At 37.8% G+C, this 26,232-nt stretch overlaps 1 protein-coding gene across 1 annotated transcript in view; it reads right to left on the bottom strand.

Annotated features, from left to right (window-relative positions):
- The window catches only part of MEI4 (meiotic double-stranded break formation protein 4), a 135,835-nt gene extending 110,147 nt beyond the window's left edge, over nucleotides 1–25,688 (bottom strand). Inside the window, exon 1 of the mRNA XM_045842524.1 lies at nucleotides 25,384–25,688. Coding sequence (XP_045698480.1) covers nucleotides 25,384–25,615 — 232 coding nt within the window. The 5' untranslated portion in view covers nucleotides 25,616–25,688. The remainder of the gene's footprint in view (nucleotides 1–25,383) is intronic.
- Between the last annotated feature and the right edge of the window lie 544 nt (nucleotides 25,689–26,232).

Below are 26,232 nucleotides of genomic sequence, written 5' to 3'. Positions count from 1 at the left end.
ATACAAAAGTAAATAATTTATATGTGTAGGTTTACTTATTTATAATAATATCAATCTATCTATAGATCCTTGACACTATTTCTATAACTGCTAGAATCTTCTCATTGCCAGAGAAATATTGCAGTTAAAGCTTTACCTAGTTATTTCAGGTTTTTCTTTGACAGAGATGCCATCAGAAACACAAATAAGGCTGTTTATGAAAAGATTATCAGTAAAATATATACACAAAATTGAAAACTTCTCATTTTTAAAACAAATTTTTTATTGTTGTTCAAGTACAGTTGTCTTGATTCCCACCCCCCACCACCACCACTCCCCCAACCCCAGCCATCCCCACTTACCCTGCTTTGGTTTTATCCATGTGTCCTTTATACATGTTCCTGAAAACCCTTCTCCCTTTTCCCCCCTCCCATCTCCCCTCTGGTTACTGTCAGTTTGTTCTTAACTTCAATGTCTCTGGTTTGCTTGCTTTTTTTTTATTGGGTTCCACTTATAGGTGAAATCATATGGCATTTTGTCTTTTAGTGCCTGGCTTATTTCACTTAGCATAGTGCTCTCCAGGTCCATCCATGCTGTTGCAAGGGGTAGGAGTTCTTTCTTTCTGCTGCATAGTATTCCATTGTGTAAACATACCATAGTTTTTTGATCCACTCATTTACTGATGGTCACTTAAGAATTTTTATTGAATATTCACACATGCAAATATCTATGAAACCAAATTTGAGAAATATTCCTGTCAGCAATAGAAGCAGGAAAAACGCACAGAACAGCATAACGCAGGAAAGTGGAATGGTCTTATTTGCATTTCATAGATCCCTTTATTGGCTCTCTGAAGAGCAGATTGGAGGAGGACACAATAACACACTGAAAGATCAGTTAGAAGACACCTCTATTAGTTCTAGTATCTGGTGATGAGAGAAATGAACCAAGCAGTAGCAGTGAAAAGGAAAGGTAGGGATTGACCAGGAAAACACAAAACATCAAAATACAATCTAGAAGCCAGATGACTGACTAGATGTAGGCAATGAAGTAAAAAGAGGAGTAAATTCCATGGTTCTAACTTAAGTGACTGGGTGTTACCAACTGAAATGGTAAAAATACGGACAAAATAACTAGCTTAGAAGAAACTATGAGAAGTTCAGATTTGGTCATGTAAACTGTGAAGAAACTGGTAGAAATCTAAGCGAAGATATTCATCTGGAAACTGGCCACATGAGCCTAAGGGTGGACAAAGTTTCTAAACTAAAAATACATGTTAGGAGTTATCAGTGTGTAGGGAGTATCTGAGGTAATAAAAATGGTTGTGAACACTTGGGAAGAGGACAAGCAGTGACCAGAACAAGGGATCAAAGAGGGGTGCTGAGGAGTATCAATATTTGAGGGCTGAGTAGAGAAAAAAATAATCATCAAGGAGACAGAAAGAACAATTAAAAAGGTAAAAGAATAAAAATGATAGTGTCATGGAAGTTAAGGAAGCAGTTTTGAGGAGAATTACATGCCATAGAGAAGTCCAAGGAAATAAAGAGCTGGAAAAATATGTTGGAATTACTGATTAGAAAATCACCAGTGACTGTATCCACAGCAGCTTTGGTTGGTCAGGGTGGTGGATAGAGGTCAGATCACAGTGGACTGAAGGATAATGGGCAGAAAGTAAGGGAACAATGGTAAGACTTCTGAGGATCAGGAGAGTACAAACTGAAGAGTAACTGAAGGCAATGGGTGTGGCAAATTAGGAGAAATATGAGCAATTATAGACTCAGAAGAGAAAAAACAATAGAGAAGCAAGTGTTGGAAATACAAGAAAAAATAAAAGTGCCAGGTGGGCATTGCCCTAGAGAAGGCAGGAGGCCGAGTCAAGGACCCCAGTGGATGAGTTATGCTCAGTGATATGGAAGTACTTTCTTTTCCTTGAAAGCCAAGAGATGATGAGAATGTATAAGGCTAGGAAAAAAAATGCCACTGTCATATAAGAAGTTATAGGATATTTCACCTGAAAAGTCACACACACACACACACACACACATTTTTAAAGCTAGAGACAGGGAACACTAATTGAACAGGGCATAAGAATAATGATGAAAGTAATATTTCCTACCCTCACTACCATATATTTGAAAATCTATCTACTTTGTTGCTCTTTTGTCCATCAGCAAAATTAAAAACTGATGAGGCAAAATTAGAGCATTGAGCTTTAATTTGGAATTCATTCACTTAACAAGTGCCTAGTGTACTTGCTAATTATCACTACAGTATCTGTACTTCACATTTGGGAGTAATGCAGTTAAGTTAAAAAATGTGGTGGTACCCAGAGCAGTGAACTATCAGCAAAGTGCTTAACTGCATGCAGCTATTTCTGTACTAAAACAGGCAGACAGGCAGACAGCCTGCCTGTTTTAAGCCAACTTTTTTCATGGAAGCAAGGACAAACATTTGACATGACTTCTCACCACATCCATTTTACTCTTAACAAAAGTAGAGGAGGGGAGTTACTATGGTAATTACTCAGATAGATTACATTTTTTAAAATTTTATTTTATTTCTCAATTTATTTGATTTATCTTTTTCTATCACCATTCATGCTCCCTGTACCCTCTTCCACCTCCACCCACTCCCTCCCCTTGCAACCTCCACATTGTTGTCCATGTTCACGCATTCTTTCTTTCTTTCTTTTTTTTGCTTAATTCAAAATGGTGCTCCACTAGGAAAGTGAACACAAGTTTAAATATTTCATTAAGCTACTCAATTTTTCATCAATGTAAGCTGAATTTCATGGTTGATGATTTTAAGGAGGGCTCATAAAAATAAATTCTACCAACTATTAAATTGAGAAGCAAAAAGCTGCCTTCTAGTTTCTGCTTTTCACTCTTCACTGGTGTGCCTTTTGGCAAGTGGTAGCCACACTGTCTCATCACCTCCGTGTGCTGATGGGGACAGATTTGAAGGGAACCATTCACATGCTCTGGGGAGAGGAATACACAAAACCAGCCACCACTGTCCCTGGCTGCCCTATTTCTGGACCCTCAGGAAAGAATGATGAGGGCATTATGCTGGAGATGCCATAGTATAAAACCACACAGAAAGGAATCTCCTCTCAGTTCCCTAAAGGAATGCATAAACTCCATGCTGAGATTTTATACAATATGGCTTACAGTATTCAAGTCGCTCTATCAATTGAACAGAAGAATCTTAGGTTCATATTTCACTTTACAAAGTAGTTTCATCACATAATTCAATTGTTGTTCCCAACAATGCTGGAAGATATGTTATTACCAGTAACAAAATGCAGGCTCAACTTGATTAAGAGGCCTGACAAAAGCCATGCAGTGAGCAAGTGAAACCAATTCTTCAGTTCCAAGTCCAATCATGTTCTAACCACAGAAAAGAAGCCTACGTGTTTCCACACCAGCTTCCGTACATTTCCATTAGAATATTCATCTATTTCTATGTTGTCTACTTGCTGTCATGAGCTCCTGAATGGCAGAAGTCCTGTCTCTTATAATTTTTATGGTCATCTCACTGAATAGCAGTATTATCTGTAGAAGATACCTTATTGGGAGAAACGCCTAGTGTTATAACTTGCAGCCTGGCTATGATGCATCTTCTTCATTGTAAATATTCATTATGACTCAGGATCAACTCCTTTGCAACATATACCAAACCATAACAATTTTATAAATAGATTAAGAAAGATAACATAGGACACATACAGGCAGAAAGAATATAGTTATTGCAATTCATTTAAAATGTTTCAGAATACTTGCTAACAAATAGCCAATAATATGATTTTTACAGCATCAACTACCTCTTTTAACCAATAACCAATTTATTTCCTTTCCTATTTGTTCTCAGTGATGCAAACTTTGAAAACAGAAAACATTATTTATATTGGAAACCAACACTGCCATAACAGAAAACACTCACTGCCTAATAAAGTAAATAATAGTGGGCAAGTATCACTATTGTGTATATCCTTATATGATGGAAAAGAGAAATAGGAGCAAAAAGCTTTCCAGAGAAAATTAAACATTTTCAGTGGTATGGAATATTGACAGGTTATAATCTGACAATAGTCATTAATAATGTATTTATTCATACAAACACAATTTTTAAATATCCAAGCTTATTTGAGTAATATATAGCATGGAAAAGGACAGTAATCCCTTTTCCATGTCCTGCCCTGTCTCTTTAAATAGGTCTTAGAAACTATGTTTGGATTCTTCTACTCATTTGCTTAGATGACTTTTCTAAGCCTAAATCTCAAAGCATCATACCAGAGAGGAATTAGAGCCATACCACTGAAATGTTCTGCAACTCGTTTTTTTCCAGGAGGGACTAACATGAAGCAGAAGTCAAATGTTGCTGCTTCTTTTAACTTCTTAGTGGGCTGAAAGGACCGAAGATGGTAACTTCTTTCCAAGTAGCTGGATATTACCTAATATGTTTTTCATTAGCTTTAAAAGAGATAAACTACACACACATCCCAATCCAGCACAATCTAGCAACGTTAAATATTCAAACTGCCAGGGCTGTCCAAACTGCAGTCCATGGGCCAAATGCGGCTCAGGATGACTATGAATTCAGCCCAACACAAAATAGTAAATTTATTTAAAACATTAGGAGATTGTTTTGGTGTGTGATTACATGTATTACATGATTACATGTGTGCCACAATGTACTGAAATGTGTGGCCCAAGACAACTCTTCTTCCACTGTGGCCCAGAGATGCCAAAAGTCTGGACACCCCTGCATGTAGAGCCTCCTTTTGACCCACCCCATATTACCTATTGCCATTAAATGATTATAGACATGAGAATATAAATTATGCTGAAGTGTGAAATTACATATAAAATACATGAAATAAAATATAAAATTATAGATTGTAAAATATCCTATAGTTCTCTTATACATTGGATTCCACAGACATTCAGTTCCACATTAATGAGCCCTTAATACTTCCATTTTCTTTCAGTTACTTCCACTTCAGAGTGAATCTCCAGTACACCCAACCAAATATTGTGGATCCAGTGCCCTCCTCCTACATACCTGCCCTAAAAATGACCATCCCTGAATCTCAGCAAATTTATTTCCTGCTGGCCCTCCAAATATTCACACCCACATCAATTCTTGCTAACTTTTGTCATCCATTTCTGCAGTCCCTACTCACTTATAAAACTAAACCTATAGAAACAATTATCCAAAAAGCATCCTTTTCTGTATATCCTAAAGGTCCCACAAACTTCATGCTATGCTTAAAAAACTAAACAAATCTTCATGCACTGTACACATAAACAAACAATTCATGTTTGTCCTACATGTTGTCTATCTCAGCTGATGGCAGGACTACTTCTCCAGTCACCGGGCCTGGGGTGAGGGATCATCCTTGGCTCTCTCTATCATGCAAGAGATGATGCCATGTGATGCTGATTCTACCTTTGGCACAAGTATTAGGACTCTCCAGAGAAACAGAATACACACACACACACACACATAAACACGTATTTATTATAAGAAATTGGCTCATGCGATTATAAAAAACTGAGATGTCCCAAGATCTATAGTCAGCAAGCTGGAGACCTAGGAGAGCCAGTGGTGTAGTTCCTGCCCAGCTATAAAGCCTGAGAACTAGGAGCTCTGAGAATGTAAGTTCCAGTCTGAAGGCTAGCAGGGTCAACCTCTTAAGGCAGGAAAAGACCAATGTCCCAGCTCAAAGGCAGTCAGAAAGAAGGAATTCACTCTTGCTCAGCCTTTTTGTTCTATTCAGGAGTTCAACTGTTTGCATGAGGCCCATCCCCATTAGGGAGAGCAATCTGCTTTACTTGGTCTATTCAAACTTTAATCTTATCCAAAAATACCCTTACAGACACATCTAAAATAATTTATGACCAAACATCTGGCAACAGATGGTCCAGACAAGTTGATACATAAAATCAACCATCATTACACATGTCTGAATCTGTCTTTCTCTAATTCTTTCCACCACTTTACTTTACACTATCACCATCTCTTGCTTTGATTACTGCAATGTCTAATTGTCATCTTCTAGGCCACATTCTGAACTGGCCTGAGAGTCACCCTGCTAAAATGCTACTTTATTCACAGGACTGCCATCCTTAAAACCTTCCAAAATCTTCTCTTAACTAAAAGGTAAAAGTCCTCCAAGATCTTCTGCTTAGCCCACAAAGCTTTTCAGTATGTGTCCCCTGTCTACTTTTCTAGTGACTCCATCATCACTCTTATTTCTATAAAAGTAAGATTAAATTCTTACCATTTGCCAAAACACACCATACTTATTCACACAACTATGCATTTGCACACACTGTTCTTACTATCTGGTGTGTTTGTATACTGTAGCCCAGGGATGAACTAATTCATCAAACCCTGCTTCAAATTCTGTGAAATCTTCCCTGTTCAGCCCAGAGCAGAAGAAATCACACTCTGTCTGGGTTATCTTGTACCTTACACATACTTTTTTAAAAAAAAGATTTTATTTATTTATTTTTAGAGAGGGGAAGGGAGGGAGAAAGAGAGAGAGAGAGAATCAATGTGTGGTTGCCTCTCATATGGCCCCCACTAGGGACCTGGCCTGCAACCCAGGTATGTACCCTGACTGGGAATCGAACCTGCGATGCTTTAGTTCGCAGCCCGCGCTCTTACACATACTTCTATACATGCATCCACTAACCTGTTTTGAATATATTAGTAACTCCCCACTGGAATGGAGAAATTCTTAAGGGCAGACACGGAGTTACTACTCTGGGTACTTCTTTTGTCTGATGCCAGTTTCTACATGGTTGGTGGTTTAAATATTTGAGATTATATATATACACACATATGTATGTGTGTATATATACAAAGAATGAAATCAAAATCAATAGCATATCTTCTATTCAATGAAATGTCATCTGTCATCACAGGCATATATAAATATATAATTTGCCACTACCAACTATGATTTCTTAGCATTAAAGATAATTACATGCACTGATAAGCAAAACAATTTAAAAGTAATGTTTACGCCACCTGGTGGTCAAATGGGAAATGCAATTTTAAAGTACTACACAATTCATCTGAAGCGTGTTTCACTTTAAAGTAATTGTCTTCTGAAGGATATATTTTAGCCTGTTGCAAAGCATATTTGACAACTGCTGAGAAAAATTTTTAAAGATTTGTTTAATATCACTCTAGAAACCTGCATCACAATTGTAACTTTGAATACACCAAGTGAGACAGCAATGTCAAATGCATGAAATTATAAACTAATGGAATAATATGTCTTAGCTGAATTATCTTCACTGCATGAGGTTTCTAAAACAAAATAGTGTATTTGTTTTTGTATTTGTATTTATCAGCGTGGTTCAGGACTCTACGACTATACAATTCCTCCTGCCTTCAGGTGCTCAAACTCTAAACTTTTCTAGTTATCCCCATCTCTCTCCCCCAAACCACCCACTAGGTTGCCAATTTAAACCTTCCTCATCATTGTGCTTTTCGCTTTCTTCTCATGTTCCTATTTCCTGGATGTCTCCACCTTTCCTGCAGGCTCAAAGAATTCCTTTAAGCAGGTGACTCTCAAATTTCTATCTCTAATCATACCTTCTCCCTCAAGCTCAAGTTCCTAGGTATCTCAACATGACTTGATCCCAGCACTTTAAACCCCACATGTCCAAAAGAATCACGTCTTTCACTTAAACACGATCCAATTTTCAAATAACAGTACTACTGCCCTTCATCTTGAACATCTGAAACCTAAGCATCAACTTTGACTTCTTTGTTGACCCCCATATAGATCTCACTGACAAACAATATTAATCCTGCCTCACTCTTTTGTTCCTTGGACCTACTAAATTTATTCTCATTTTGGGGGCCTTTGTATTAAATGTTCCCTCTGCCTGGGATGCTCTCCACACCCCAACCCTGACTTTCTCAAGGCTTCTTCCTTATTATTATTCAAGTATCTGTTTAAATGTCACTTCTTCAGTGACAACCCTGACTGCCCAATCTAAAGAAGCCATCAGAATAATCTTGTCACATCTTCCTGTTTTAATTCTCTGAATTTCACTTTTCACTGCCTGATCTTTTCCTGCTGCTATAATCTGCCGCATGCACAAGAATGTTCACTCCAGTCTTGGACTGCCTGTGTTACTGCCAGAGCCTGGGATATTGAATAAGAGCTTAATAAATATTTACTCAATAAATAAAAACCACTTTATAGCACCTCTTTTATTCCATGCCAAAATAATTATATGTGAGACCTGGGCTATGACAATGATGTTCTTAACTGCAGTCTCTTTCCTCTTCCAAACAATTCTGAATATGACTAGCCAATTTACCTAAATAACCTATTCACAGGTCACCTAAAGAAATCGCTTTCAGAAAGCATACTGACTAGCACATGCCTAGCACACAACCAATATATGTTCATTTCCCTTCTATTTTTCTGCTGGAAAATCTCCAAAGGCTCCTTGCTGCCTACAGAATAAAGCATGTTTTCCACTGGCTGTCACACCTCTTCTTAATAAGCTTCAACCTAGTTTTTCATCTTATTTTCCAGAACACTACTTTATGCTCTATATGCCACAGTCAAGTTAAACTACTTGCCAGATTCCTGTGTCTGTACTTCACACTGTTCCCTCTTGCCTGAAATATCCTAGTATCCATAGCTTTCTAAAACTTACCCATCCTTCAAGGTCAGCAACTTCCTCCAAAAAAACTGTTAAAAGTCCTGTTCTCTAAAGCAAGACAATCAGCTTCTTTCTCCTCTGAACATCAGTTTCTTTCTCTGGACCCTCGGGTCTCAATGGCTCTAAGACGTGATTGTGTGATCCCAGGGGCAGGGCTTACATCTTCTCTTTCTTTGTATTCTGCACACCATTTGTAGCTAATACTGCTGATTAAAAAGGGGGTGAATATATGAACTAAAGAATTTCTCTAAAGGAAGAATTATTAAGGAAAAATTAGGAGCTGACAAGGAGAAGCAATCATTCTTTGGATTCTGTCATTTAGGGGGCAAAGACTTGCATCATAGGTAAAAAGCACAGTCCTAATTTCATTTCCTCCCAAACAGTATCAGAGACCGTGGACTCTTACACTGTGATGCCAAAATCACAGCCCTACAGAATAACACCAAACCCTTGAAAACACAATGCTCTGCCAAGTGAACCAATGAATCCACCTCCATAACTGCCATCCATCAGCATATGGATGTAATGAACACCATGTGGAACTGGTAATTCCTGAAATCAGCAATACACCACATACACTGGCCTCCTAATACTGTGAATGCCAAACCACATAGCTTCCTACAGTCTAGTCTCATTTACTTTCCTGTTGAGATTCCACAGATCTCCATCCTCTCCCCGATCAATCCTCTACTTTGATTTCACCTTTTAACCCCAGGGTTCCAATTGCTCACATCTATGCTGTTGTTCTAAGCTACCTTGGCCCCCCAACCCTCCCCTGTTAAGACAACTGTGGTTGACATTCATTCCTACCAATGTGTCCTCTGAGTTTCTTTATCAAGAATCAGAAGCACCAAGGTCTTTCATCCAGTGCAATGTTTCCCCCACCTACATATCACCATAGGTGGAACAAACAGTGTTTCTAGGGGAGGGCTCCAGGAACTTGTATTCTAAAAAAAAAATCTCAGGGGAGTCTCATAGTTGAGCAACTCTTAAAAACAATGCTTTTCTCTACTACCACGCCACTTGTTTCTTTCTGGGCTCAATATCTCCCAGTTTATAAGAACTTGTATGAAAAGATCTTATACTGGTGGTTTTCAACCTTTCTTGCACATTACAGTGACTTTGGGAACTTTTTAAAACTCCAGTAACAGACCAAAGCCCATGCTAAGTACATCAGAATCTTGGGGGGGGGTGGCAAACATCAATATTTGTTAAAGCCTTACAGGTGATTCTAGTGTGAGAACCACTACCTTAGAAAAATTTATGTCTATGCTGCTTTCTTTGGGTAACAGGGAACTGGTCTGTGTCCCATTCCTGCCATACCTACTTTCACCTTCAAACCTCTCAGAAATGTCTTTCTGTTTCCTCTCTATGCATTCATGTTTAATTCATGTTTAATATTTCCAAGTTCAGCTGGATTCCCTCTCCCTTTTCAGGGTTCACCTTTGCCAGTTTACTTTCTATTCTGCAGAACTAGAGCTTTACATATTCTAGCTGCCTCCTTCCTGCCTTGCCCTTGGCCAGAACACTTCCCTTGACGACCACAGCCTGGGACGCCTACCCAGCAGTCCTGTTCCTACTCCCACTTGCATTCTCCACCCAGCAGCTGGAGCAAGAAGTTTAAAACTCCTGTTTAATGCTCACCAAAGGAGTCCAACTGAACAAACCTTATATAATCTGGCTCTTGTCCTCCCTCTGTCCTCATCTCCTGCCATCTATTCCTCACTTGCTCTGCTGGGTAGCCACTGGCCAGTTCCTGCCTCAGGGCCACTCAGATGAATCTGCTTCTGCAGGGGTCCGCACCAACTTCTGCTCACTAAGGGCCCCCGACCACCCTGTCTAAATTAGCAGCCCTGCCCCATGCCCAGGCACTCCATCACTTCCACCTCATTTATTTTCTTCACAGCTCTTCACACTCTCAAAATTTTTCCTGCTTACTGATTTATTATTATCTGTCTCCTACATTAGAATATAAATTCTGTTCCTTCTATCTTCGACCACTGGACCTCCAGAAATCGCTGTTTTTGTTGAAGAAATGAATCAACTGACCATGAATAAATATAACCAAAACCAAAATTTCTAGAGCATATATAGTATCTTCACATGTGTCTACCTCAGGAAATCTCTTGCCAGACCAAAGAGGCATAATAAGCAGCAAGTAGCCTTTTTCTTCTTTTCTAACCTTGAAAGTCAAGAGCAGTACTGAGCAAATATCATATATTTAAGTACTTACTGATTATTTGGGCTATTTTAGAAGATATTTTAAGAAGATATGTTAATTTTTTAACTAATTTTCAGATACAGGTAATCCTCTGTCTAAACTATATGTTTACAATATCATACCTGAACAAGAAGAAAAAGAAGTCTCTCATTTGAATTCACCTTATTTTTTCACCTTTCAATTCCACTCCCTAACTTACATCCATCTCATTAGGCACCTTGCAAGTTGTAAATCTACAATTGCAGGTTTGATTTGTATGTTGCCATTGAACTGCCTGATATATAGCCAGGTACATATTTGTTCTAACTGATACATATATGCTCAGATAAAAATAGAGAGATCTAAATCAGAACACTACTACAGGAATGTTCCAAGATCAACTGCATTTCTAGGAATAAGGAATCCTCTGACTAGAACATCTTGTAAAGCCTGTCTTACAGAAGGCTTATGGTTATGAGTTCTGGTTTCAAGATTTTATCTACCTATTCATTATTTAAACCTGACATCAGGCCATGGAATCTAGGCTTTGTTTAAAAACTACCCCAAAATTGCCCTGGATGGGTGGCTCAGTTGGCTGGAGTGTCACCCCAAATACTAAAAACAGGTTGTGGGTCTGAAACTTCAAGGCACATACCTAGATTGCAAGTTTGATGCCCACTCAGGGCACATATGGGAGCCAACCAACTGATGTTTCTGACATCAATGTTTCTCTCCTTCTCTCCACACGCCCCTCAACTCAATAAACATATACTTGGGTGACGAAAAACAATTAAAAAAATTACTGTGCAAGACTAGAATCAATTTTTTCTAAAACCTTACTGATAATCACAGATAATAAGGAAACTGCTTTCTATGAAACACAGGAAAAAACCCACAAAACTCAGGCAAAGTTAATTTTTTAGTATCACTTAAATGTGATTTTATTTATGCCCATGGTGGGCATTACTATCTTCCAATGCCCCCTTCTTATTAATTTCAGAATTAGTAACAGTTCATTCTGTCCCCTGGTAACTGCTAAACATATATCTTCTAAATATCAATAACTTAGGCTTCTACAAGGAAATAATCATGTAGTCCTAGGATCCACAGAACATTCATAAATCCCCTTTTAATCTCAGTCCCGGTGACTAAAAATAATGTGTCTTCCAAGTATTATAATATGAACCATAAGACACACGAGTCATTTTTCTAGTGCCTTTCTGAGCCTTGATGAGTTTACCTATAATCTCCTCACAGTGCTGGGAATCCTCATAAATTCTGTTGACTCAGGTGAAGGTACTCTGCTCCAGGACCCTCACTGACCCTGCTGGGCTCAGAAATCAATGCTTCTTTTCACATGGAGATGTCACTCCGAGGGGAGTCAGGCAATGGATTTTGTAGTTGCCAAAACAGAATTATACAGTATTTGTTTGTTAAATATAAGTTCCTTTTCCCTTTTAAAATGCAAAATATTTTGACCTCATAATCAACAAGAACAAAAAATAGCATAAAAATGCATCACTGTTACCACTGCTAAATAAAAAATTATTTCATCAAACTGTCAATTTTCAATATTTTGAATTCCCTAAATATAGTCAGTTATTCAATAAGCTGCATTATTTCTGTTTGTTTCAAAATGTACCTTTGGAACCTTTTCATTCCCCTGCCAGGATCCTAGTCCATGACCTTTTCATTTCTTGCTTGGAACACTACCATCTTCTCCTACAGGGCTTTCCTGCCTTCAGTGTCTTCCCCTCTCTTACATGCAATGCACTGTTGCTAGATTAACACCAGTCTTCATATATACCTTTTAATGTCTCCTCAGTTTTGCAGTAACTTCATAAAAGCAATCCTATCTCCTGGGATCACACACCACACTCAAACTTCAGGATACGCTTCCTTTCATGGGTTGAGCACACTCCTGCTTACTGAAGTACAGTGTGTCATCTGAAGCTCTCTCACATGCTATCTATTCCCTTGAATGATTCCTAAACATACCCACAGTTACCTTTCCGTTGATAGTCATGAAATTTATTGCCTATTACATGTGCATGGGTTGTCAATTTATATTCTGCTGCTCTCAGCAAAGTTGCCAATGAATGAATGGACTCCTGGTCCTTGATTTAATAGACAGTTCCCAGTTTCCACATTGCTTCACCTCTCATCTCATGCATTTCCTCACTCACTAAATATTCTCTTCACTTGGTTTATGTGATCACGCAAAAATCCTAATTATTTTTTTCTGTCTTCATTTTTGCCAACTGCTACAGTCTGAATGTTTATTTTCCCCTAAAATTCATATGTTAAAATCCTAACCCCCAAGGTAATGATATTAAGGGATAAGGCCTTTGGGAGGTGATCAGAGGATGAGGGTGGAATCTCCGATTGGGGTCAGTGCCATCACTCCAAAGGCCCCAAGAGCTCTCACCCTTCCACCATGTGAGGACACAGCAGGAAGGTGCTATCTTCGTAATTGGCCAATTTTGAATCTAGGAATTAGATGCCTTTCATTTCATCCTGGAATAAAACATTTGAAGAATGACATAATAGCTCATCAGATGCCAAAAGTATATGGACTAATTATAGACTTGCTATGAAAACCAAGAATGATTCACATGTCACAGCCTGAAGACATGCATTTCCATAGCTAACATTCTTTTTTTGTTGTTGTTAAATTATAGTCTATCTGCCAATAAAGCCTCAATGACAACTCTAAAATCTGACTATGGCCAAAAGTCATATACTTAATTCTGTAGAGTCTGTTCTCTAGCATAGGAGACAAAGTAAAGATATCCTTCATTCTGAAAAAGAAGTGTAGCCAGATACAGCTCAATAATCAATTATTACATGTGAATTATGATTAAAATATACAAGTATTCTTGTGACTAGTAAAAAGGAGAACTCAAAGTCAGTTTTCTGCAAACATCTTATTGCTAACCAAGCAGAACTCATTACCACTGATTTTACTATTGTTATATTACTGAAAATGAAGTCCTTTCTCAAGGGTTCTGGTTTCTATAACTTCAAGGCCAAAGTATAAAGCAGTACAGCATTGCTTCAGTAGTATGGCTGATTCATCCATCAGTCATTGTAAAAATCAGTGGTCTAAGAAATTAAATAAACTTGACCAAAAAAGCAGCATAATCTCTTACCATTAAAAAATGAAATTAGCACACATTTTTCAAGGAGAAAATAAGCCAAAGAAAATATATTCTGCTTTGCCAGAACAGATGATTTTATAGACTTATACTATACACAATGCTGCAATTTGTAAAGGTACCAGAATAAGGGCTAAAAGGACTTAAATGTTAAGATATGGCCTCCTACCATCAAAGAACTAAGGAAAAGACAAGCTAATAACTAACTCTATTATAGGTCAAAAGGCATGTCAAACATAGGGCAGGTGACATGCTCTAAGAATACAAAGGAATTAGTTCAAACTGGGAAAAGCGAGAAGGATTTCATGTAGTATGAGTGCCAAGGGATCATAAAGCTTTCATTAGAGGCCTTTCATACCAGGAAAGAGCATGAACAAGAGGCAAGGGACACAGGCAATGACTCAGAGAAGGTGTAGGTGGAACACTGGGGATGTGGAGGTGTGTAGAAAGTGAGATACAGGTCTGAAAAGAAAAGTCTGGGTTCACAATGGGGAGTCTTGAATGTAACCTGTCCCTAAACAACAGAAAGCTATCCACTGTTTAAATTGTGATCTTAACTGTGAAGAAAGGCTGCAGAGGCAAAAAGGGCAGCATGTGATCCACAGGGGATTCCTGAAACAGGAGAAATGATATTTTTATACAAGAGAGAGGAAATCATAGGGCTTTTGTGGAAGAAAAAGAATACTGTAAATTACATAACTGAGATATCAGAGCAAAAGTACAGAACTCAGATTAGAGCTTTATAACAATATAGAAGAGGAGAGAATGAAAATCAAGTTCCATTAATGTAACTCCGAAAATAATTAAACAACATAACAGCTGAATTATTACTCAGATAGCCAGGCCTACAACACATGGAGGACCTTCTACTTCTGCTATTGGACCAGAACTGAGAATGTGGCAATGGGCAATCGTTCAGTTTTACTACTGGAAAGAAAAACACACCCTGAAAGCTTTGTTCTTTCCCTTCCCACTTGTATAATCTGCTCAAACAGCTAGATCCAGGACTTCACAAGATACAACTAAACAAGAAAATTCTCAGTCAGAAAAACCCAAAAACAAACAGACAAAAAAAGTAAACTAGATTCTTCTGATATTAAGGAATCAATGACAATTCCCATCAGAGTATCAAGGCCAAGGAGGAAGGAAACTAGCATTTATTTTTTAAGTCTATGAGTCAGGGAGCTGGGTGCCAAACATTCCCCATTAAATTTCACCATGACCTGTTATTATCCTCTTCCTCTCCATCCTCATTTTACAGAGAAAAGTGATTTTCATGGGCAGTAAGTGACTTAATCTAAATAACTTTGCAAATATTGGTAGATTTGAGATTCAACGCAGAATCATCTAACTCCAAAATCCACGCTCTTTCCAATAACCACTCTATGTCAGAATATGTCCTCAGCAACCCTTCCTCCAATTAATAACACCTCTTCTTCCTTTCTTGGGTCTTTCTTCATATATTTATGCATGTTTATTCTTAAATTAATCATGGAATATCTATTGGGCACTAGACCTTGATGATGACCATCCATCAGTGTGTAAAAAGGTTTTACATTGAGCATGGTGTTCCAAGCATTGTCCTTTTCCTTACTCAAACATGTTATCAGAATGGATGTTACAATCACATCATGTCTATTTATGTCCGAGATGCATTCTGGTAAACATACCGATTCATAATATTCATGCCATAAAATCTAAGTATCTGCCACTTTCTAGTAAATATAGGAAATTTTAGGTAGGGGGGAAAAGCGTTTACTGTAGAACTATATAAAAGCTAATATACTAAGTAATTTTAATAGATGAGAATTACTGATAAAGTTGTTAACAGAATTAAAATCAGAATCCATGAATTAAAATCATGCTGCCACAGGGGTTTTAGTTTAATTTTAACTAAAGTACCATTAGTGTGTGTGCATATGTTAAGTACCCTCTTAATTAAATATTTACTTTTGAACTATGCAACAGGAAATGTCTCTGCATCAAATGATATAGGATTTTTAAATAATATCCCAAAGTATTGTTAATAAGATTTCATAGCCAGCTAATATGGGAAATCACCTGCAATATATAAATGAAAGGAAGGAATGATATTTGCTCCTTTCTAAAGAAACATGTTCATTCATCATAGGCTGCTGAATAACTCAAAGACCATGAATAGAATAGCAATAATATAAAAAGATGATTTGAAAAGCATTCCATGAATTGTTCAATAAACTATATACTATAGTAAACAAATAAAACTGAAGGAAGAGCAGAAATACAAATATTTCCTGATTTTAAAAATGAGAATGCCTTGCTTTCAGAGGCTGGAAGAAGCTGCCTACTATTATTTATCCTTACAGAATAAAAAAGGAGATTGATAAAAATGCCAGTTTCATTTTATAGTTGTTCACTATTCACACAAAAGAGCTTGGGAGCCCCACCAAAGGCCCAGCTCCAACCCCAGCATGCCACCAGCACAACCAATGCACAGGCACGTGAGCAGCCCTCCCCTCTCATCAGCATCATCCAGGGTCCCAAGTCTCACAACTAAAGTGAGTTAGTGCAGACCAAATCTACAGTCAGAGGTACCCCACAAAAGGGCCAATACCAGTGGATTCTATTCTTTCTAATAAATAACTACAGCATACTAAATACTCCAATAAATCCAATAAAATAAAAGATTAAAACTAGGCGGGATTAATAATGAAAACTGCCAGTAGGGGCATTTGGGTTGGACACAGGAAATAAAAGTCTATCTTAAACCAGTGTTTCTCAATCCTAGTTTTACTTTAAAATTATCTAGTGATTGTGAAAAAATACCGACACCTTGGCCGACCCTCTGGACAGATTGGTTTGGGGTGCAACTCAGGCATTAGGACTTTTAACAGCTCCCAGGTAATTCTAATGCACAGGCAGAGTTCAGGGCCACTGCCTGGAACTCTAGCCTTGCGCCTACCAACACTACAGAGGCAAAGCCTTTTACAAAGTTATTTAAAAATAAAAATACATTTAACAATTTAAAGTTGTAAATCTGTTTAATGATACTTCTCTTTTCATGCAGGTGCAAAAGGCCTAGATTCACATTTAACAGCATTTGCTGTTAAAAAGGCAAGTGAACAGTTAAGTTTGTCATCATTGTGTTCACCACCCCAAACACCTGTGCATAGGCAAGGCACTCATCTTTAAAGGGAAGTTTCAGGGACTAGAAAAGTACAGATCACCGAGATACACTGTTCTCTGGGTCCAGCTCCTGCTACATCTCTCGCCCCATCAGGCATCAGAGAGCCACACAGCCACACAACGCAGCCTACCAACACAGACTTGACCTACTTTGGATTGACTCCTGCTTGGAAATTACAGACACAATGAGATGCCTTGTAGTTTACAGGATAAAAAATAATCAGATGAGGATAAATGCTTTACTAAATGCTCAGGTAGAAATAACTTCAGAGCTACTAACGGCATTAGTATTAGCAAAATTATGTATTAAAATATGAAAAGTGCCATCTAATTTGTAATGAACTGGGCCAAAGAATAGGTCATTCTATCAAAAATATTATTTTACAGAAAGAATGAACAGATTATACTAAATTCCAGCAGGAAAGGTATTTGTTATTAGAATAACAATAGAAGGAAATAAAGATGTCTATATTCTGCAATGTTCTGCTTTACTGATAATTTTATTAAAAACTCCAATTATAATAAAAAGTACGTAGAAGGATCAAAGACATTCTTTACATTTTAACCAGTTATTTCTTTTCACCAAGTGATTGTATCAAATAGATGTAAGGTGTTAATGAATTTGTATGTATTATATTTTATATAGAAAATCCCACTTTAGATCATGGAAATTATTTATACTACAAATATTTACAAACCTAATCAGAGACTATAATTTAAATATCAAGCTGAGAAACACCCTTGAAAAACTACTGTGTGTAAGATCTCACTGAATCAAACACCAAGGGAGGGCACAGAGCAACTCAGACTTTGTTCTTCATGTGACTTATTAAGTAAAAGACTAATGAGTAATTTTGAAAACTAGGATTTTGAAAGAGTAAGAACTAGCTTTCTCTGGAAGCAACCTTTTTCTTGTTTATTTCAAAGTACAAACTCGACAGACATAGTTGGAACATATTAAAGACACATCAGCAATATTTCTCTGACTCTAAAAGAAATGGGAGAGACCCAAAACAAGAAAAACTATCACATGCTTACCACAGAGTAACTGATGTCGTGCACAACGGAGTACTCACTGGCCCAGAGCAGTTTACCATTGCCGTGTCTCCTGCACAGCACACATATCCCACAGCAGAGTCACACTCTGGTGCATTTAATTTCCACACTAACTCTAAGAAATGCTCACAAGCAATTTAAATTTTAAAATTCACATAAATCATGTTTCCAAACCAGGAGATTCAACTGCAAAGACCACCCTTTTCCTGCAGTATAAAAGTGTAATTTCCTTCCTTGTAATGAATGTTACCACATAAACTGCAGAAGATCAGATGTGGGTCCCACACACACAATGCCCAGCACTGCTGGTTTGGTATCACTGTTCCTGAGATATATGCTTTGTCTCCATGTTCCCTTTAGGAATTCATTCAAATTCATTTTATATCAAGGTTAGCTAGTTTAGCCCTCAGTGCAACCCAGAATATAATGCAAGTATGTGTGTTCACAGTTACAAATGCATGATGAAACACTATTTATGAGTAAATGTGTTTTGTCTTATTGTGTAACATGCTAGAATTCATTAATAGGAGTATATTTCTTTTTAGCTATGTTACTTTTTATACACCTTAAGGATTGGTATAATAGTATAATCAGAATTTAAAGTTTTCTACTGATTTCTAATATACAGTATACTGCATTCCCTATCCAAAAATCTCCTTACAAGATATCCTTTAAATTATTTGACATAGGTATAAGAAAAAGGATGTTTCCCCTGCAAAAATGGCAGGGGAGCTGTCTCATACAACTGCACAGCTTGTACCAAAAAATATGACATATTCATAGTTCTCTATCACAGCACATATTGTTGTTTATTAGGTAGGAAGGAGGAAAGTAAGGATGGATGCAGGGAGAGAGGGGAAAAGGGATAAACAGAATGGAGAGAAATAGAATCCAGAGATACATGAAGAGCACAGTCAACTTAGGGGATTACCTGGGCATTCAAGATACATACTTTCCTGTAAGCCAGCCTAGACAAGGCAGATGGCTGTGTCATGCAATGGGACTGAAGGCCCAGTCCAGGGAAGAGATTTGGGTGGGTGGACTGATAATTTCCATCTGGAACACTGCATATTACAGGATGCTTGGCTATTCTCACCTAAGTCCAGCCTCTAAGGCTCCTGGATTCCTTCAGGCCTGGTACCTACTCCAGGACTTGTTTGGCCCTTCTTATTCCCTAGCTCCACACCCCATTCCTACCAGAGTCAGCTTTGTTATAATAACTGAGATGTTTATGTTTCTAAATCATTGACTTGTGATACTGAAGCTTATTCTGAATTTTTAAACCTTAACTTTATTTATATTTTGAATAATCTAATTTCAAAAGATTAATTCAATTTCATATAATTATTAAAACATGTCTAATGTATAATTATCTATGCACTTTAAGTTATTTTACAGACTTTTAAAAATTTAGTTTCAATTGCAGTTGATGTTTAGTATTATTCTGTAGTAGTTTCAGGTGCATAGACAATCACATACGTTACAGTGACTTCTCCCAGTATTTCAAGTACCCACCTGGCACCATTCATAGCTACTATAATGTTATTGACTATATTCCCTATGCTGTACTTTATATCCTGTGACTATTTTGTGACTTCCAATTCTTACCTTTTAATCCCTTCTCCTTTCTCACCCATCCCCCCAACTCATCTCCCTTATGGGAACCCTCAGTCTATTCTCTGCATCTGTAAGTCTGTTTCAATTTTGTTTGGGAGCCTTTCCTTAGAACCAATATTAAATTAAGGGCACCTCCTTGGATGTTTATGTACATTATGCATGTGTGGTTTAAATCAACTGCAATTTTAAGTAAATTTCCATTATTATATTTGACAATTTGTATTAGAAGCCCTTATGTGAAAACTAAGAAGAAAATGCTTAGGCATTTACTTCCTGTGTTCTTTCAGCATCTGTAAAACAGAGAATGCTCCAACATATGAATGTGGAGTTCCACAAATGTGACTGTGAAGTCAGTTATTTGCTATGGTCCTCAGCACATGCTCTAGGACAAGGTGAGAACAAAGAGATGGGACAGAGGCTGAGTGGCCTGGACCAGAAAAGTAGCCATCAGGAGAGAAAGACAAGGTCCATGTTGAGTCTGACGAGGTGCACATGGGCAGATGGGAAGTCCAGCTGCTGTTCTGACCCTGGGTCCATGCCAGTGTAGCTAAGAACCTTTTCTTACATCTAGACTTACATAAGCTGAGAAGCAGGGTCTACAGCAGGAAACAGAACACTGAGAATTCAATCTGCAGGGTAATAAAGCACCCAAAGGGGACAACTAGGGAGAGGGTGAACAACCATAAATGTTGTCAGCTGGAATGGTAGGGACGCTTCTAAAGCCATCTGGTTGGATCAGCTGTTTTACAGGACCCTATGCTTAGAAGAGCTAATTTCACCCTAAACTAAATGTACTGCTCAGCACACCACTTCCATGCACTCTATGTGTGTGCTCTGTACTCAATGAACTATGGAAATAAACATGTAAGGCAATGAATTAATTTAATTTGATGTTCTCTTCCTTTCTTTTTACTCCAGCCAGTTACTCCACCAATAACCTATCTATCATTTATAAAGACACACTGAGTACATAAAGTTGTAAGGGAGAAAAGCACATACCTGACACTTCATCTATCTACTTCCCCCCCGTGACTGTCAAGCTACTGCATAATAGCAACCTCCAGATTCCCCTTACCTGCCTGCTCTTCTCTGTCTTTGTCTCTTTCACACACGAAAATTTTAATCCTAAATCTGCTCGTTGAAATTCTGTGCCATTTATCCCACTAACAAGGCACTGTTCCTGTCACTGTGTCCCCTTCAATCCCTAGACAACATTGAAAAATAGTCACTAACACCTTCCTGGCCTGGCTCTATGTGTTGAGTCTTACTCACCCACCTACTTAGACCTAGATGAAATCCTTGCCAACATCATGACGCCATCTTTAAGAAACTGTTCTGGCCTGGCTGGTATAGCTCAGTGGATTGAGCGTGGGCTTGTGAAGCAAAGGGTGGCAGGTTCGATTCCCAGTCAGGGTGCATGCCTGGGTTGTGGGCCAGGTCCCCAGTAGGGGGTGTGCAAGAGGCAACCACACATTGATGTTTCTCATCCTCTTTTTCTCCTTCCCTTCCTCTCCTTCTAAAAATAAAATAAATAAAACCTTAAAAAAAAAAAGAAACTGCTCTAGATTAAAGAACCTAGTTTTTTTCTCTCATTTTCTTCCCTATAGATCAAGAAGATTCTTGGAGGGAAAATTAGCATTGCTCTAATTTATTCATGACCCTACCCTTTCTCCCATCCATGAATTAGGATATAAGGAAGAAAATACATGTATAACAATGGCTTACACCACTATTTATCTTTAAAAAAATCTTAATAAAGTAAACCTAGAGTTGCTCTGACTGCTCAGCAACATGGAGAAGTAGGATGAGAAAAACTTCCTTAGCATGCTTCACTATCCTTAGCATGCTGACATTAATTTTCAATACTGCCTCAGAGTTGCAAAATGGCTACCACCGTTCCAGACATCATGTCTTCATGCAGCAGTGCCTAATACAGAAAAAAAGATGAGTGAGGTAAAAAAAGAACGTGTAATAGCTCTCTTTCACAACCTTAGTCTCTTTATACAAAGAAGCAAGTCTTTATCAAAAGCTCATAAGACTGAGACATTTTTACCTTTCATTGGCCTCTGCCCAACCTTACAATAATATTGGCAAAATAGGTCTAAGGCATTCATGGATTAACTCACTAGACATGAGCACATTTCTGCCAAAAGAAAATTGGAATGCTTTAGTAAGGAAGAAGAAAGCTGGATATTGAGTAGGCCACTGTGTCTGCCATGAATCACTGCAAGGCTTTTGAGAAATGTCACTGGATATGTGGGCTTCTTTGATCCTCCCTCATTCTATCCTTCCCTCCATCATTCCCTCCATCCTTTCATCCTTCCTCTTTCCTCCCTCCTTACCTCCCTCCCTTCCTTCCTTCTACTAGTAAGGAGCATTTAAGTAAAATGAAAATGTGACATAATTTTAAGTAAGTTCTATTTATCTCCTTCTCTGTATAGTCTAGCCCCTTAAGAATTATAAAGAAGTATATTTCTCTTTAAGAAACTATAAAAAATAAGTTATAATAAATAGGTGACTTCCTAAAATATTTTAAAAATTATATCACACTTTCTTATTCATTTACTTTGACATTTCAGCTCTGCTTTAATTCTGGGTTGCTCAGTGCTTCAATGGGTAGTTGATGCTATAAATTAAGTTCCCCAGCCTCTCATTCTGTCAAAAAGTATTCCATTCAAAATTCATTAGGGCCTGCTGTCTCCAATCACTTGAGAACAGTTGCATATGTGAAGCAACCCTTATAATTCCAGAAAGAAATATTTAATAATAAAAATACACCTATAATATAGTTTTAATTTTCAGGTATGGAGTTTTCTTAGATCAAGGCAAGTCACCCTTTCAAGTGATACATCTTTAAATAACAGCTGTGTTCCTCCTTTATTTTCCTGTTGATCTAATATCCCCCTTAAGTTTTTTTTCTTTCCCCTTTAAGAGTGACTCTATTTATCTGAATCTATCCATTTATTCCTCATTTTTCAAGTTTAAGCTAGCAGATGAAGACAGACTACTTCCAAACATCTGCGATGAAATGCTTTACCTGAAACTCCTGCTGCGAGTAAAACTGATTTTAATTATATGATATTTGAAAATTTCTCTCACAGGCGCTGTAAGTGACAGTGTTCAGTGTAAGAACAAGTTGTCACCTAGGCTCTCCCTGTTAGGCACACTCTCATTCCAATCAAGAAATACGTATCACTGTATCAGTGTTTTAAATAGAGCCTTCTTGGTAAACAGTTTTGGTATCACAGATATTTATGCTATCTGCACTTCAAAATTACTGGAAATGTTTATATGTGTATATTATTTCAATCAATTAAGGAAATTGATTGGTTGCCATTCACTGGGTACCATTACCTAGAAAGATTCTAGAGAGTCTAAAATGTGGCTATAAATCATAGAACTATTTTCACTTGCACAATAATGAGATTTTTGTAACATCTGGGTATTGGGTGAGTGACCTTTCCTGATAATTCCCAAACTGAAGGCAGTGAGTCCTCTATCACCACACCTGCACGCTCCTAATTTCACAGTCACATGCTTTTCCACAGCCCTTTTCCTCTGCCAACCCTGAAATGTTGGAACCTACAGTACCCCCACCCCTCAGCTCTATTCTCCCTATGAGTCTCATCTACAACTCTAAGTCTAACTCTTACTTAAATGTCAATGACAATTAGTTTGTGTCTCCATTTCTAGGCTGCTCATCACCTTTGAATTTTAGGACCATACTTCCACCTTCCTTCCAGGTAACCCCTGTATATTTAGGGACTAGACTACATTCAAACAAATCTGGACACAACCTTTTATCCTATAAGCTTATTTCTGCATTTGCTATCTGGATTCAAAGCATCACAACCAAGTCTGTGACCAGGATTGGAAACCTCAATTGTCCTAAATGCCTCTGTCTCCCTTCAGCACTATCTGAAATCATTCACAAATACCTGAGGTGTGTACTCTGAAATCATCCAAACCTCTCTGACCTCCTTTTAGTTCTCACCATCATAGCTCTTACACAACTCATCATTCTTCACATTGGGTTTAGTAAATGCTTTTAAAACTTCTCTCCTTGCTTCCAAATCATTGCTATCGAACAAACAGCCTCTATGCTCCACTTCCATTAGACAGTATTTATTGAGCACCTTCTGTGTGTCGGGCTTTGGGGTGGGCATTTAGTAGAGAGTTCTTAGCAAATCAAAGACCTATACTTCTCCGTGAACCTAGGCTCTAGATCAGGAGATTAGGCAGCAACTAAGTAAATAAACAGCCCACAGGGGGTTCTGGATTAAAGAATAACTGGTGGTGGGTGCTATGTATATGGAGCATACACTGAAGAGGTGTCATTTAGAATAAGACCTGTAGGACGGGAAGAGGCCAGTCACTAAGAGAGTCGAAGAGAACACAACAAAGATCCAAGGCAAGAAGGGTCTTCAAGGGCTGTAAGGAGCCCCATGGTGGCTGGAACAGAGTTTACAAGGGAGTAGTTGTATGAGACAAGGTGGATGAAGTGAGTAGAGGCAAAATCATCTGCAGCATCATGGGCAATGGTTACAGTTTGTATCTAATGTGAAGCAGAACTGGAATCCAGGGGAAGGTTTTCCACAGAGGAGTAACATGATCTATTTTACTTTTTTGATTTTTTATAATCATCAGAATTATGTTTTCTAATCCCAATATGACAGTCAGTCCTCTGCATCAAAGGGTCCTACAGAGACCATAAACTGTATGCTCAATTCACTGATAGAAAATACAGAAAGAGTTCTTAGGCTGACACTCAAGGCCCTTCTGAACCTGGTCTCAATTCACATCTCTTCTTCCCTCACCCCCATTACATCTTCCACCTTACAGCGTTCTAGGCACTCCGAAATGTAATGCTGGCAGTGTCCTGAACAGGACATGCATCTTCCACGGCTGTGCCTTTGCTTGTGCCTGCCTCTCAGTGCGTACTCTGGGACCATCCCCCTGACTAGTGGCCAGACCCAAGACGCCTTTCTAGAAACCACCCAGAATGGACAGCTTTCCCCTCTGTACTTCATTAGTAATCACAACTGAGTTAATTATTTATAAATCTGTTTTCCCTGCTAGAATAGTAGGAACCTAATGGTAAGGACAGCAGCTCCTCTTACATTTTCAGGTCCTCACCACTCAGTGCATCACTTGTCCAAAGCTGGTAGTTGATACATGATTGCTAGATGAATATTTAATATGAAAGCAACATAAAATACATATAACAATATGGTTGAACAATGTGATTTTAAAGTTAGTTTATCAGTAAACTTACAACATTATTGCCTTCATATCTATTTTCACTCTCTAAGTTCATCCCACTGTCTAATGTAATTCCATTCATTAGGAAGTGACAATAAACTTTTATTAGATGGCTAGAAGTAAAAAAAAAACTTTATAGGGCAAGAATTAGTTTAGTTTTAGGAAACTAAAAAATCTCTAAGTAATCATGAAGCTGAAATATAACAGATGGATGCATTACCAAAAGGCATTTTCACATACTGACCACTCTTAAATGATCCAGAACAAATTTTGCTCAGTAGTAGTTTTTGACGTAATTGTAGAACTTCAGCTTCTAAGGTTTCAACTTTTTCTCTCCATTCTGACTCCTGCCCAGACACCACCTTTGCAAGGTGCTGTGTGTATTCTCTGCTGCTTCTGCCTGCAGGTTTTGAGCGGATAATTGCCACGGCCAGAGCCAGCTTGGAAATTCTCAAATACCATACTTGATTATCCATCTTGGCTTTTGTCCCTGTGGTCAATGAGAAAAAAGTTATAGTAATGAATTTTAACTTTTGCACTGCATTTCATTTGCTTAAAATTGATTTTATATAGAGAGTAGCACTAATTAATAAGTTTATAAGACATCTTGATACTAAGTAACAGAAAACTTTGTGCCCATAGATAATCTTATGGAATTATTTATGATTACCAAAAGACCCCACCAACACCCACAAAACCAGTCACCAGCTTAATCATCTAACGATAGATTCATTAACTAAATTTTGACTATTATACAATTGAATTGAAAATGTTTTTGACAATACTTAAAAGTATGGGAAAATATTGTCTACATGATATTAATGGCAGAGTAAAATATAGGCATAAATACAGTAAAATTAGACATTTGTGGGAAAAAATCTATAAAGATGAAATATTGATAGATTTAGAGATAGGTGGGAGGCAAGGAGAAAGAAGAGAAAGAGAAAAAGGGAAGGAGAAAGGCAGATTAGAGTTATTAACCCAAATACAAATAATACATTGACTATCAGTTGAGGAAGTCTGAGTTTCCCACAATAAACAGTATAAAACATACTTCCTAAGACATAAAAATGCCTTAATACTAATCCTATAG

This window comes from Phyllostomus hastatus, unplaced genomic scaffold (genome assembly GCF_019186645.2).
Source record: "Phyllostomus hastatus isolate PE091 unplaced genomic scaffold, TTU_PhHast_1.1 phas_contig_40, whole genome shotgun sequence".
In the NCBI taxonomy this organism is placed as follows: Eukaryota; Metazoa; Chordata; class Mammalia; order Chiroptera; family Phyllostomidae; genus Phyllostomus; species Phyllostomus hastatus.
This window is presented reverse-complemented; position numbering and strand designations above follow the sequence as displayed.